Source organism: Equus asinus, chromosome 3 (genome assembly GCF_041296235.1).
Source record: "Equus asinus isolate D_3611 breed Donkey chromosome 3, EquAss-T2T_v2, whole genome shotgun sequence".
NCBI lineage: Eukaryota > Metazoa > Chordata > Mammalia > Perissodactyla > Equidae > Equus > Equus asinus.
Window position 1 is genome coordinate 35,423,538 of NC_091792.1, and position 15,901 is coordinate 35,439,438.

Here is a 15,901-nt window from a genome sequence, read left to right on the forward strand (position 1 = left end):
CCCCAACCAATCATTTAATAAAATTAATTTCACAATTAATAAAATTATTAATTTCTTAAGAGCATTCAAATCTAATTTTCCTGGTTATCCAAAGAATGTTCTTTATGGTTGGTTTATCAAAACCAGGATCCAACCCAGGACAGGGCAACTGCTTGTTGTGTTTCTTTAAGTCACTTTTCATCTTGAAAAATCTCCCTTCTTCATTGAGTAACTTGTTGAAGAGACAGGGCTCGTTGTCCTGTAAACTGTCATACTTTCTGGATTTCCCTATTTCCTTCCTCAGGGTATTTGTTTAATTTGTGTGTCTATCTCCTATCTTTCCTGGAAACTGGAATAGCTAAAGTCTTGATTCAAGTTAAACATTTTGGGCCAGATGGAATATATCATCAGAGGACATCTGATATCTGCTTGCCTAGTCATTAGTGATGCTAAGACCAACTGATTTTTCAGCCCTCCAATGAGGCCACCAGCAGTTTATGAAACATTGGGCTAAATGATGCCTTAAGTACGTTTTGATGAGATAACCTGCGGTCTCGACCACCACACGCAACATTATTGCAGTGAGAAAACACTTCAGAATCCTTAGCAATCCATCGACAAACTAACATTTTGGAATACTTCCTTTTGAAAACAAACTGCCTATAGTGAATTTTAATTAAAAATGGACCTTCAACTCACAGGGCTTGCTTTTTCTTCTCCAGGCCAGTGATGTTCACTGCCAACAGCAAGTCTTCTCCACGGCACTGCCCAGCGTGAAGACTCAGTGACCAGCTCAGGTCTCTGATGCACATTCCCCCACTTCCTCCACCTTTCCTCTCACAACCAGCTTCCCAGCTTTTCTTCATCTTTGTGGTTCTTCTCTGAAGCCTTCATGTTTTATTTCCCCCAAGGAACCCTAAAATGAGCACAACATTCCCAGAAAATACTGTGAAACTCAAACCCTTTATTGCATCTCAAGTTCGAGGATCTTAGGAACTAGCAATTGTGAAATGGATTTGCAAGTTTGAATCAAGAAATTTAAATTCATAATAACATTTACCCGAAGGACATATGAAAAGTTGGCTTTTAAGTGCTATCTTGAGTAGTTCTCAATCTTCAGCAATTATTGTTCAGGAAATCAATAATGATAATATGATGCTGAGAAAAGTCACGGTAACCACCATTACAGTAATGCTCCATATAATGAGCTGCTTGAACCAGACATCGAGTGTGATTTAAGAAAGTCTTCCTGAAACCCAGCAGACCTGCAAATCTGCCTCCAACCCACCTTCCAGGGAAAAGAAATAACCTTTGGAAATCAAGTTGAGAAACTTAGCCAAACATACTAATCATATATTCATTAAAAGTACAAAGCAGTGGGGCTGGCCGGTGGCATAGCGCTTATGTTCACTCGCTCCACTTCGGAGGCCTGCGGTTCGCCAGTCCAGATCCCAGGTGTGGGCCTGCACACTGCTTGTCAAGCCATGCTGTGGCAGGCGTCCCACGTATAAAACAGAGGAAGATGGGCACGGACGTTAGCTCAGGGCCAATCTTCCTCAGCAAAAATGGTGGCAGATGTTAGCTCAGGGTTAATCTTCCTCAAAAAAAAAATACTACAAAGCAGGGGATATAGAGATGGGGCAAATATATAAAGTCTTGGCCATGGGAAGAGGGATTACTGGAAGTAGTTAATTTGAATAAAAACTGGTTTAAATCCACTGAAGTCATTGTTCCCAAAATAAAGCAGAGAAGATGAGACTATAAATCTCCAACAACTAAGGAAAGTTTGAGTTGTTCTCACCTAGAATGAGGCATTCCCGGTCCCTTACAAAGGCAGATCTATGCTGGTGATCCACATCAACATATTTACTTATATTTGAAGGTCCTTCTTGGGCTGTAAATTCACTTTATGAACTTATAGGGCACGTCAACAGGTAATATGATGGGAAGGCAGATTTCATCTTAGTGTCAGGAAGAATTTTTTTATTGTGGTAAAATATATATAATATAAATTTGTCATTTAGACCATTTTTAAGTGTACGGTTGTGGCATTAAGTACATTCGTATTGTTGTACAATCATCCATCTCCAGAACTTTTTGATCATCCCATACCGAAACTCAGAAACACGCTAAACAATAAATCCTCAGCCCTCCCTCTCCGCCAGCCCTGCTAACCACCACACTACTTTCTGTCTCTAGGATTTTGACTTCTACTCATAAAGGTACCTCAGATAAGTGGATCATACAATATGTGTCCTTTCGCATCTGGCTTATTTCCCTTAGCATAATGTCTTCAAGTTCATCTATGTTGTAGCACATATCATAATTTCATTCTGCTTTAAGGCTAAATAATATTTCATTGTATGCGTGTATACTGTATTTTGTTTATCCATGCATCCATAGCTGCACATTGGGTTGCTTCCATCTTTCAACTGTTGTGAAGAAGGCTGCTATGAACATGGATGTACAAAAATCTGTTTGAGTTTCTGCTTTCAACTGTTTGGGGTTTATATCCAGAAGTGGAGTTGCTGAATCATACACTAATTTTTTGTTTAGTCTTTGAGGAACTGCCATACTGTTTTCCACAGATACTACACTATTCTACATTCTCACCAGCAAGGTACAAGGGTTCCAGTTTCTCCACATCCTTGCCAACATTTGCTGGGTTTTCTGCTTTTTGATAATAGCCACCCTAATGTGTGTGAAGGAAGAATTTTTAATAACTAGACCTGCACCACAGTGGGATGAGCTGTCCCAGAAGGTAGGGGCTGATGCATGTGCTCTACCAAAGAATGGATAGACTGACATGTTCAGTCATGCAAGTTGTGCACTGTCCAAGTGTGTCTGGTCACAGGGTGGATAGAGGCTGAAATCTAGCACTTTTCAAACTCCAAAGTGTGAAGTGTGGTGTAGAACTGCCTTTTCTGGGAAGTAGCTACAACTTTTTCTTCTCTGAAAATATTGTCAGCTTGCCAAGCCATGTGCTTGAAAAGCCATCTTTTTTATTTAAAGCAAACTAAGGCACTTATAAAAGCTATTGGTTGGGACCAGCCCTGTGGCCCAGTGGTTATGTTCGCGCATTCTGCTTCGGCCGCCCAGGGTTTCACTGGTTCGGATCCTGGGCGTGGACATGGCACTGCTCATCAAGCCATGCTGAGGTGGTGTCCCACGTAGCACAACCAGAGAACCTACAACTAGAATATACAACTATGTACTGCAGGGCTTTGGGGAGAAGAAGAAGAAGAAGACTGGCAACAGATGTTAGCCCAGGTGTCAATCTTTAAGGAAAAAAAATGCTACTGGTTATCTTAGCTGGCTGACTGTCCAACATGGGGAAGCTGCAGATAGAATAAGTTAACGCACAGGGTAATACCTAGTCCAATTGGACTAAATGACTATGAAGGCCCGTTTCAATGGCAACATTCTGTGGATCTCTTTGATGGTTTTACAAAATGCCCCTCAAATTCTTTGACACTCTCTGCATTGCCAGGTGGCGTCTCTATGCCCTCACCTTGCATCTGGGATCTGCGACTGCTTGACTAGTAGAATTCTGCAAAAGTGACACTGCACCAATTTCCAGGCCCAGATCTTAAGAAACTGGCAACTTCCACTTCCTGTTTCTTGGGACACTCCTTCTTGGAACCCAGCCACCACCCTATGAGGAAGCCTAAACTACTTTGTGGAGAGACACATATGGAGAAAAACCAACACTCATCACCAAGTGAGTGAACTATCTTGGCAGCGGAGACTCCTGCTCCAGCGAAGATGAGCTGTCCTAGCCAAGGCCGGCCCAAATCGCAGCTTGATGAGTAAAGTAAACAATTGTTGTTGTTTTAAGCCGCTGTGGTCTTAGGGTGATTTTCTTTAGCGGCAATAGATAACCAGAACCGTCTAATATAATGTTACCAGTGCTTCAAACTCTCCTTTCCACAATATGCCCCACACCAGCAGGGCACTGAAGGACCCCAATGCCGGGCCTTCTCTAAGGAGCCCTCAATTTTTCCTCACATGTCACAGGCAATGGCCTTCGTACTTCATCTCCTCTCCCACTCCCCAATTAGGATAAAAATCTCTATCATATAAAGATGCTAAGACCCAGCCTCTGCACCCTCACTGTTTGGATTTCTTGGGGAATCATAAGTTTCTCTGAGCCACACTCTGGACCCTTCCACCCACTCTCCAGGGGCTCCTGATTTGTGCTGGGCTAGCGGCGTGTAGCTTTGGTGTTCTGGCTTCAAGGGCCAAGATAGGAGCGCAGCGTACTTGATCCAGTAATTTGCTGACCACGATGGCTCTTGAACTTGCTATAAGCTTAAGAGGGAGCATACAAGCTAGGCAAAGGGGTCAGAGAAAGCAGAGGAGAAACCATGCTCGGACCCTGCCTCTGTCTGCAGTCGCTCCATCACAGATCAAATCTGCCTGCACTTACTGGGAAGGAAATGGGTTTCTCCGCAAGGCCTTCCTCAGGTCTGAGTCTCGGTCTGTCAAACTGCCCTCCTCCTTCCATTACCGCCCCCACCCCCCACACCTTCATTTCGGGAACGAAATAGTTAAGACTCCTGCCCTTCAGGGCCTGGGAGGGGGCGGCAGCTCTGCGCTTTCTAGAGGCTGCCTCCTAGGAGGGCTGGAAGGTTAGGACGTCCTTGCAGTCCTAGAGTGAAGTAGAGGGTCTGGGAGCTTAGGGAGGAGAAGGGGAGGACAGACGGGAGGCGTGTTCCCCCGGAGTTTTCTTTTTCTTGAGAGCTCGCGCGCGCGGGCGGGCGCGTACAGTCATCTCTGGTCTGGCGATTGTGGACAGGAGGTGGAGAGGCTCCATCCCACCCGGTGGCCGGACGCTGGAGGCTCGGGGAGACCTCCCGGGAGAAGCCGTGCCCAGGAAGTTTTCCCAAGCGGAGGCAGCTGTGCAGCCGGGGCCGCCGCCTAACCGGAGCCCGGGACACGCGCCACCCACCCTCGCCGGCTCCGCTTCCTCTCGCCCCGGCGCCGCGCGCGGACCGAGCAGCTGTCTGCGCCCGCCCAGCTCCACGGTCGGTGCAACTCTTTCCTCTCGGGGACCCGAGCGGGGGTGGGAGAGACGCCGCCTGGGCCCCTCGGTTGGGAGGAACGGCGAGCCGGAAGCGTTCTCGCCCAGCGCCCTGCGTCTTAGGGACCCTCCGCACAGGAGCTGGCACCCACCTGCCCAAGGGCGCGTGGCGCGGCGGGCGCCTTCCTGGGAGGGGTGCGCTCGGGAAATATTTGGGATTTGGGGAACTGATCAAAAACCCCTCAGCTTCCCCAGGCGGGATTCGGATTTTTAGTTCGAGGAAAACCAACAGTTCTCCCTGGGTCTCCCTTTTTCCCAAGGCATGAACGAACTTTGTGGAACATCACGCCCTCATCGCTGGCTCCAAAGCCTGCTTGTGAAGTTTGTCCCGCAGCTTTTGCTTACTTACGCGCTTTTCCTCCCCGCACACCTCGGGTATGCCAAGGGTAGCCAAGGGCACTCGGTGTGAGGGACCGATGTGTTTTGGAAAACCCCCAGCGCAGCTAGTTTGGAAACCTGCCTGTGGAGGTCTGGGCGTTTGTTCTGGGCTCTCCTTTAAAGGACACTTGTTGCCTTTCACGTGCGGAAAACAAGGACTGTTTCTAGATAATCAGCCTCTGTTTACACCATCCTAATGGCGTTCAGGGATGGAGTTGGCGGTGGAGGGGGTGGGGTGGGAGGCATAGTAAACTCAGGCGTTGTCAGTAAGGAGAGCTGCTAATTTCTTACCCAGCAAGCAAAACCCGTGGAAAACTTGTAAAAAAGTTCCTGGTTTATTTGTGTGTGTGTTTGTGTGTGTGTGTTTTCTCCTTTTGTAGATGTGTATGGCTTTTCCACCTTCCCACTCCCTCTGTTTTAAGTGTTAACTAATTGAGAAACACCATCTCATGTAAATTACCTGCTCTAAACTCAAGCCATTTCGGTAAGGTTGGAATTTCCAAATTACTAATTACGGGTGAACTTTGATCCTGAGAGTCCAAGATGTCAGATGGTTAAAGTGTAAGCATAAGGGTTCAGTCCTCTTCCTTAATCGTAGCTTTTGAACTCTAGCAAATTCTTAGACCCCCAGACGTGAAGAATGCTGAATCTATAAACCGTGTCCTTCGGGTCTGAACCTGAGATGCTTCACTAGAGTTAGACTGATTATGACTGATGATTCAGAGCACAACATGGCTTAGATCCATGGAAATGAGCTACAGACGCATCCCTGGAGGAACGTGCAGTTGAGACGGTTCTTTTGTTTGGTTCTATACTTTTCACCCAGTGATGTGGTATCCACATGCTTTTGCCAAGTATCCGTTAGCTCTGCAGTGTATTGCGTGTAGAGAGCTGACGGAGATGTCATCAGAAGTGATTTCTGTGGTGGTGTCATTGTTGGAGGAGGGAGGAAAGTGGTTTCAATGGTAGCTAGCTCACACTTTGATAAGAACCCACAGCCTTGGCCTCCTTAGCTCCTGCGGTTATCAGTGGACCAGGCAAACAACAGGCAAATGTGCAAACACCAGTGGAACTTTTCATGAGTGGCATAATACGCATGTTAGCCAGGTCAGTTTACTAGCTATCCTCCTAGCGGATTCTAGTGGGCAAAGAGCCATTCCATTTCTGGGATGGGCGTTCCCCCTATCTTATTTATAAGAAAACTACTGCTGAAGGGTCTGCTTCGAATGGGTAACTGGGAGGCTTTCAACACAAGAAATTGAAGGATTTCTTTTCTCCTGTATCTATGATCTAAAGAGAAGGGTGGCAAAATGCTTTCTTCTTAGAGTCCTGGTCTCCACTGTGGAATGGAAATAGTGGCGTTTTGTAGATCTGTCAATATTTGGTCAGATACTCACTCTAAACTGTAAGAAGCAGGAAAAAACTGCCAACTACTTATCATTAAGTCTGGACAGAACTGACAGGTATGTAGTATGCCCCTAGCATAGAAAAATTGATATTTTTATCATTTAATTAAAGTGAGTTAAGTCCTATAAGCAAAGTAAAGTGGGGCATTATATCTGCCCTGCCACTTCTTGGCCGTGAAAACTTGACTAACTTCTTTAAGACTCAGTTTCCTTATGAGTAGACTGGGAATATTGCCCCTGCCTAATTAGAGTTGTAAAGCTCAAGTCAGACCACAAATACAGATATAATAGGTTACTACTATACGTAAAATGTTATTATTTCCGGTTCCTGGGACAAATCTCTGAGGAAGGCAAAAGTATGTGGTATTTGTACCTTATATTTCCTTTAGACCTTCTAGGCAACTTGAATAAATCTTATTTCATCCACATTTTGACTAACCCTAAGCTTTATTGATTTCCCAAGGTAACTGTCAAAAGTCCAAAAAGTTGTTAACACCAACCCCACAGAGTCAGTAAAAGGACACAATTTTTAAAAATTAAATTGCGACCTGGGTGTATACGTCGTAGACACACAGCACTGCAGAAATTAGCTTGTGCCTTTCATTTAAAGATTCATAAAAACTCACAGAAAAGAAAATAGACAAAATATCAAAATGGGAGGAGCCATTTTTATTTACCTTTGATTATTGTGTTGCCACCAACCTCACCCATTTTCCCAACCTCTTTTCTTTAAGGATTAAAGAAGAAACCTAGACTTCTTGGGCAAGAAAGACCACTTGCTCTCTGCAAGTGACTAAAACAAAAACAAGCAAAACATCTAAATTGTCTTTTGAAAATAGCTAACCACCCTCCTGAGTCTATTGCTCCATCAAACCTCTGGAGATATCATTAAAACATTTTAAGTGCTAGCAAAGTCTGAGAATGAGAGGCAGTGTGGTCTAGTGGTTAGGAGCTCAGGCTGGGAGGCAGACTAACCTGCCTCTGAATCACCAGCATTGCTACGCCACCTGTGGCCTTGACAAGCTACTTGAGCTTCCTGAGCCTGTGTGTCCCTATGTTTATACTGGAACTGTGTATCTGCTTTGCAGGTACGTGCATATCATGGTATGGATTAGATGGCATCATGCATGTGAAGTGCTCGGCACAGTGACTGGTCTTACTAACTGTAGCTATATAGGATGTTTGAAAGAGAGCGTAGGATGGAGATCCCTTAGAAAACCCAATAGTACGCTCGGCCTGGAAAAGTCCATTACTCCCAGTATCACTCATTAGCAAATGTTGTGATGATAATTTCTTTGGAGTGGAAAAGCAAAAATCTCCTGTCAGAAGATGTAGCTTGTACACATTAATCATCAAGGTTTTCAATAAAATAAATATTTTATGTTTATCTACTGTATCATTTTTAATTGAAACTAAGATTGTTAAATGTATTGATGGTGTTAACCAGAGTTCTGATTTTCAGTTAACGTTTTGTAGCGCTTTACATGGCTGCCTGGGCTGCATTTTATTCCCATGTTCGTTATTTACCATGTGCAAAACAGCACACATTTTGGAATATTGAATTGTTAGTTCAGATTTGGTGATTTTCTGCCTTAATACTGTGTGTTACATATTACACAGTATTACATACCTTAATACTTTTACTCAGCATATAATGCATTTTCTCTTCCATTGATAAATACAATTGTCTATCTCTACGCTTCAAGATTTTTGTAATTCGGGTTCTTATCAGCCTAGGTAGGATAGAGAGAAAACTTTTTATCTACCACTTGAATCAAAAATTGACATATTATGTTACAATCTGCATATAATCTCTATTATATATATAGATTATATTATAATCTAGATATAAGACATACCTGTGGATAGAGATGAGAGAGAGATAGAGATAGAGAGATAACTTGCCCCAGTAGAGCTTTGGTCTTTTCTGGTTTTGTTCTGCCATGGGGTAACCTGACACAGATATAGCTTATCTAATTACCAAATATATCCTGCTTTTTCATTAAAGCAGTAAATTATCATTGACTATAATCTTATTGGCAGTTGGATTTTGTAACCAAAATTATTTTTCGTCTTTTCTTTTTCCAGGTGAGAAAAAAAAAGTGGGGGTGTAAAAGCAACACAGTAAGAGACATTTCCTCAAATTTGCATCAAGATGGAGACCTTTTGCCTCAGGGTGTCCTTTTGGGTGGCGCTGGTTGGATGCGTGATCAGTGATAATCCTGAGAGCTACAGCACGAATCTGAGCACTCAGGTGGAGGATTTCACCGCTTTCCATGGGACGGAGCTCAGCTTCCTGGTTACCACTCATCGACCCACTAATTTGGCCCTCCCCAGCAATGGTTCAATGCACAACTATTGCCCACAGCAGACTAAGATTACTTCAGCTTTCAAATACATTAACACTGTGATATCTTGTACTATTTTCATCGTGGGAATGGTGGGGAATGCAACCCTGCTCAGGATCATTTACCAGAACAAGTGCATGAGGAATGGCCCCAACGCGCTGATAGCCAGCCTTGCCCTTGGAGACCTTATCTATGTGGTCATTGATCTCCCTATCAATGTATTTAAGGTAGGAAGTTACCACCAATGTATTTACAGGTTTGAACATATGCTCTGATTCCACAGTAAGAGAGTTGCTGCAGACTTTTCTGACCTTTGGAATTTTCATCTCTGTTTTTACTAAGAGCAACTTCTGCTATCTTAAAACCCAGTGGCATTTTAAAATTTTATCATTTGTTAAATGTTACACATTTTCTGACTTAATTGTTAACAAAATAGTATTTCAGGGGTGACTCTTCAAAGTCACTGTCTTCCATGAATCAGAGTCTCATGCCAGCCCTGAGCTTGCTGGGTGGATGGGCAGTCTTGGGAAGGTCACTGGATTTTTCTGAGATTCAATTTCTGGGGTGAGACCTACTGATCCCAAAAAGCACTTAAAATAAATCTATCTTCAGTTTCCGTTACCTTTTTAAAGTGATGCTGTTCAGAAGCCGGATATCCACAATAAGGCTTGAAATGAAAAGTACCTATTCTGTTTGGAACATCTGGATTAATGATTGAACCCAAAGGGTATCCTGGCTTCTCTCAGTTATCTGGGTGACTTAGAGATAATGGGGTCCACGTGGTAGCAGGCCAGTGCTGACCTCATTGAGCAGTATTACTAAAACCATGTAAAATAAGAATCCATTTACTATTGCCTCCTTCATTTCTTCAGTTTACATTTATGGAGTGCCACGTAAGCCCACCCCAGAGTCAGGCAAGAAGGATCCAAGACAAATGAGACAAAAGTTGGTGCCTGAATGGGAGAGGACGATAACTAACCCACTGTTACTGTGATCACCTTGCTTTAGGGACTGTTAGTACTGAAACAAATGAAAGCCAAAAGGAAGTAGTTGTTCTGTATTTGATCCAGTGGTTTGAGGGGAAGATTGCTGTAAGAATTCAGATGAACTAAAATTCAAATGAAATTGCGTGATCTGTGCCAGATGTTGTCAAATGTCTTTATTCTAAGCCCAGGGAGAGCACTTTTCTCAGCCTGTGTTTTTTTCTTCTGTGAATTATCCATAAAAACAAAGCTGCTCTGAGAAATAGTATTCTGAAATATGACTTTAAATGGCAAATTTTGTCAGTTGAAGACACAATTAATTTTAAGTAGAACAGTAGCCTCTCAGTTTCAAGAGATAAACTGTGGCAAAATTCTCCTAGCCTACCGGAAAAATCAGTGGTCTAGCAAGAAAGGTGAAACAATAATCAAAATTTTGAACATTACAAATAAAAAACATTTCAAAATTACTCCAACATACTGTTTATAAAATTGGGGGAATTAGACAACAAATAAGAAAAAAAATCACATACCATCTCTTTCACGGAATAGCAGGGATACATGTGTTTTCTATTTGAACTTAAAGTGGAGCTTTTAGAACCAAGCTATGCTGCAAAATTGAAAATGTGTAATTAATTTAAAATGTTTAGCATATGCTACAGAACTTTAATTTTTTCTTTTAAAAAGTTATTTTCTCCTTATGAAATATTATATGTCCTCAACACCGGACTTTCTCATTACATCTCTCTGCAATAGTAGGTTTGAAAATGTTGACATGACTCATTCAAAATTTGACTCTTCAGCAATCACAGTATAGAGTATTAAACGTTGATCGTTCATATTTATATACTAGTTAACCAACCCGTTATGGCTCAGAAGAATACAGTAACCATCTCTGAATTAATAATTCCCATTTGACTACATGCAAAGCAGCTTCATGGCAAATCAATATTTGTAACTCCTGAGAAGGAGACTTGGTTTATCTCTTTGAGGTGCTACCTGCCAATTGCCAAACTAAACTTCATTTCTATTCTCTAGCAACATTTTAAGTCAGATTATCTGGAATATCTCCAAATCCGGTGAAAATTCAAATAAAACTTTGTTTTACATTCAGATAACAATGGATAAAAGTTGACACATCCTTATTTGACTATATGATTCTTCCCTCTTGGGAATCCAATACTTTATATGTCTTATTGTAGTTCTAAATAATATGGGCAGTTTGACTTGTTTTTACATTTCAGGAGTCATTTGTGTAATTCCTGTTTTTCTAAAACTCGTAATGAGTCATTTAACCAACAGTAATTTTAGAAAGTAAACCTTTTGGGTTAAAAAAAAATATTCTAGTCATTTCGATCTTCTTCCAGAGGAAAAGGGAAAGGCATTGGAATGAGCTAAAAAGCCTTGGAATATTTAGGGGTTATTTCTACTTCCTTCTGTCAATCCTCTTCTCTAGGTTAGGAGACCATAAGATGTTGCTGTTTCTCTGATTTCTGCCCAGGATAGTCAAGAGAAATCCTTCCAACAATGTGAGCTCCAGGCCCTCATGCCTTTTCTCCACAGCTGCCTCCTGCTATAAGAGTCTGATGCTTTGAGTCTCACATGTCAGACCTATGGATTCCTCTGACCATGTCAAGCTCAGTAGCAGCTGTCCATCTCGCTTTACCATTATGTTTTAGGTACCTATAAAAACAATGCATAGTCTTGGAGAACATTCTATTAAAGGGATACATGAAGCTTCTTTATCTCTCCTACAATAAGAAGAATTAGGTTGAAAAAAAATGAAAGTATCTGCTATGCTCTTCAAAGAAAGATAAGCTTTCAAATCACACAGGTCATTGTGTTTAACAATTCCATCAGTTGCTGTTATACTCAGTTCTAAGGTGTCTCCAGACACAGAGCATTGCATTGAGACGCATCAGAGTCAGCATAAGTGGAAGTAGGCAGTGTGAAGATTGTATCTTGGGGCAAGCTAGACTTGCTGATTAGACTGTAGTAATGTTACAAGAAAAAGGAGAGCGCCTGATAAAGTGTTCTTTCTATTCACATTTTATTCCCTTTCTTTCACTTTGAAAGAGATTGTACTGAGACTGTTTCATATCTCAACGTGATGTAAAACACAACTGAAAAGCAGCGCAGCAAGGACCAGAGAGCTAGGCGGTTTCTAATCTCTCATTATCCTGTGCAGCTAGCGCTAGGCGGCTCTGGATCGTCTGTGGGCATGGAAGAGAGGGTCACTCCACACCTGAATTTCCAAAAGTTTCCTAATTGATCTCCATATCTTCAGGATTTCTTCTGCCAGCCTGTACTGGACTTTGCTTCTACTTACTATCACTTTGCTCAGAAGCACCCAGGAGCTCCCATGTTGAGTAGTCAAAGTCCTCCCCACTCAGCCATACTTTACCTACTTCTTAGCAATTCCCAACATGCATGCACAGCTCTTGTCGGAATGCCATCACTACCCCTAAGTAACATTCTGTGCCCTAAATAACATTCTCAGAGAGGCTAAATATATCACCATATTGCTGCTGCTGAAGCATTTACAGATCCCAAATTGAAAAATGAGTTAGGTCTGGAGTCATAGTCACTGCACAGAGAAGAAATGAACCAAAAAGTGGAGAAGAACTCCTTTGGCCCTTGCTTACACTTATACACACACACACACATACACACACACACACACTCCCTGGTGATAAAATCAGAGAGTCTGAGACAGTCTAAGGCAGAAGGAACCAAAGGAACCAAATGAATGCCAATTACCTTCTTGGTTTTCAAGCCTACAAGGGCCTTGCAAATGGCAGTGTTGAAGAATAGCTGTTACTGAGTTTATCAAAGGATTACTCTATCTAATTTTTAATTGCAAAAAACATAATATCACTCATTGCAAGAGAAGACTGACAAAACGTGAGAGAGGAAGGGAAAGGAGTTAGTAGACTCTTTCAAAAATATACACACTTATAACGTAAACTGATGATGGATTCAGTTTGTCAAGAAATTACATTATCTGATATCCTGAATTTTCAAGAAATGTAAAAACTTAGCCAAGTAAATTAATCTATATATAAAATTTTACATTCATTACAATGGCAAAACAATTAAAACTTGTGTCTGTGTTTAGGGACCAAAAATAACCCCCAATTACTAAATGCCAATATTGATTAGAAGTATAGTTTTTAGTAATTATATTCTTTAGTGATTTGTGAGATTATGTTTATCCCATGAAGTGTTGTCTATGGGGAGATGGGTTATAAGTGGAGTAGAGTGGACACCCTAAAAGTGATGTGTGTGCGTGGGTAGGCCAGAGCTTTGCACCAGGTGCTTTCAGGATAACAGCCAGACCATCTGTGCACACAGATATGCCCATCAACCACTGTTCCTCAGCCTCTTAAGTAGAAACAGGAATGTGGGGAAATGTACGTATGAGAGAAGTAGAGTAGAGAGGATTAAAATGGTGGCCATGGGAAGAGGGATGAAGTTGATTCCAATGACTTGGCATAGAAATCTCTGACATGCATAAGCGGGGAGCTGAAACCAGTGATGTCATAGATAATACTGCAGGTGAATAATGTTTTCATTTAGCGTGTGGTGTAAATTGGATCTTTGAGAACAAGCAAAACAGCCGGTGACAGAATCCAGTAACTGATTGTTGTACTGAGTTGGTCCACTGTAAGCAACCACCTCTTTTTGAGAACAACAATGAAAAATAAACAAATACAATTTCTGTATGAAATTATCAGGAATATTTTGCAATGGAAAGTCAAGACTCCCATATGTTGCTCTGGCAGAGGATCTGAGCAATGTGGAAACCAGAGAGTCACACAGAGCCAGTTATCTCCATATTCACGCGGCCGTTGACATCTCATGCAACTGGGCTCCATCCTGTTGGGGTAGCCATACAAAAGCTGTTTGCCAACACGTCAAATCACCGAGGCAAATTCTGTCTCAAAAATAAATTGCCACAGCTTATAGATTGTATGCCTCAAAAGTAGTAGTTGTTCAATAAATGCTTATTGATATGATTCGATTTGACTAGGGTCTTTACTGTAAAATTAACTTCTAATCAGATTTCTCTGAGACCTTCAAATTAAAATATTGATGATGGTGATGATGATGATTTATCAGAGAGAGTCTTCATTTATGGACAAGGCACAGGATATTATCTATGGTCTGCGCATACTATTTCCCCAAATTGATCAAATTCTCACCAAACTGCATACATGATAATGGTGTTGTTTTCCTTTTACTCATCATCAAGCAAATAAAAACAGACCTTTCTCCTTTTCTCCAATAAGAGTGCTGTAATCATAAAATTAGGCAGAGAAACCATATTCCCTGAATTTTAAAAGAGAAAATGTGTCCCTTGACCAAGATCTCCCCCCTTGTTGGTGATTGCCTCCCAGCTACAGGCCCCCTGACCCTCCCTGCTCTCCAGGCTCCTCTCTCTGCAAGCTTTCCCTCTCCTGTTGACTCTAGCTAAGCTGGCCCCTCTGAGAATACCAAGGTGATCTTTCTACCTGGAATATTTCCCCTCACGTCTCCGCTGGCTTATTCCACTTCAGTCTTCAGATCTCAGCTTAAACATCTCTCTGTTTGGCAAGTGTCTGTGACCCGGACTGGGTTAGTGCCTTTCTCCGGTGCTCCCACGACACCCTCTATTAACTCTGTAATAGTAGTTAACACGCTCTGGGTTGTATTTGCCCATTCACTTGCCTGTCTGCCCCACTAGACTGCAAGTTCCTTGAGGCAAGCTGCCATCATTCTCATTCTTCATTGGCACTCCGGCATCCGGCACTGTGCCCAGCTTAAAAAATACTTGATGAATGAATAAAATAAGAAAATGTACTGTATTTGCCTCTATAACAATGTTTTTCTCCCATGCAATTCCAGATCTAAAGGCAGACTTGCTTTCTGAATTAGCTGATTTTCTACTTTTTCTCTGCAAACCAGGAGTGTCTCACAGTCCTGAGAGAAATGTATGCAAAGCAGAGCAACACACAACAATATGATGATTTTCCCCCTTTCTCTGTCTTTAGTGGTCAAGAGTTCTTTTCCTATGATTTAGGCATTATGTTAATTTCCCCTTCCTCTAGTGTATATAACCAATTGAAGAGTCTCTTTTGAAGATTTCTATGCAATATGCATTCTTTGAGCATGGTTGTAATTGTGGTTTCAATTGAAATGTTAAACCTACGAGTGATTTGGGATATCAAAATGAATTTTCATATCCCAAAAGGTTTTATTTGCTCTTTAGAGAACAGGAAATAGGTTGATTTTCTGGTATTGCTAAGACACACGCATATTGCAAAGGTTCATTATGCTAACTAGCTGACTTAAGAATATATGTCCATATAGAATGACAGAGTGATAAATTTATTACCCAATTTGCTGTTTGTTATGAGGAAGTTGCTGTCTGGAAAGGCTTCAGAACCCTCTCCAACTCTACCTCCCCTTCTGACTTTTCGTTTCCTGTGTCTGGGAACCTCATTGCTTTCTCTCATGGTCATGTTAAGTAATTATTCTCATGTGAGGTTACTCTGCTAACCCTCAGCATTTGGCTCACAGCACAGTAATTCCCATTTCAGTGATGGGGGATGGAAACCGTCCATAACTGCGAGCTTGTTCCCATGGCTGAGGAGGGAGAGATGGTTTCAGTCTTGTTCTCATTAGGAAGGTGCTGAGATGTAAAAAGCATCATGGCTGATGACATTCCTCCATCAAACAGTTCAG

General features: G+C 42.0%; 1 protein-coding gene and 2 long non-coding RNA genes across 5 annotated transcripts in view; 2 read left to right on the forward strand and 1 right to left on the reverse strand.

Moving 5' to 3' along the window:
- LOC139044785 (uncharacterized) overlaps positions 1-3,821 on the forward strand; it is a 49,860-nt gene extending 46,039 nt beyond the window's left edge. The window contains exon 4 of the long non-coding RNA XR_011501950.1: positions 3,470-3,821. This is a non-coding gene — a long non-coding RNA (uncharacterized lncRNA). The remainder of the gene's footprint in view (positions 1-3,469) is intronic.
- The window catches only part of LOC139044786 (uncharacterized), a 70,730-nt gene extending 65,202 nt beyond the window's left edge, over positions 1-5,528 (reverse strand). For both annotated transcript variants that reach the window (XR_011501952.1, XR_011501951.1), the window contains exons 1-2: positions 5,412-5,528; positions 679-895 (exon numbers count right to left, since the gene is read on the reverse strand). This is a non-coding gene — a long non-coding RNA (uncharacterized lncRNA). The remainder of the gene's footprint in view (positions 1-678; positions 896-5,411) is intronic.
- The window catches only part of EDNRA (endothelin receptor type A), a 56,187-nt gene continuing 44,826 nt past the window's right edge, over positions 4,541-15,901 (forward strand). For both annotated transcript variants that reach the window (XM_070504865.1, XM_014838139.3), the window contains exons 1-2: positions 4,541-5,006; positions 8,935-9,421. In XM_070504865.1, coding sequence (XP_070360966.1) covers positions 9,002-9,421 — 420 coding nt within the window. In that variant the 5' untranslated portion in view covers positions 4,541-5,006; positions 8,935-9,001. The remainder of the gene's footprint in view (positions 5,007-8,934; positions 9,422-15,901) is intronic.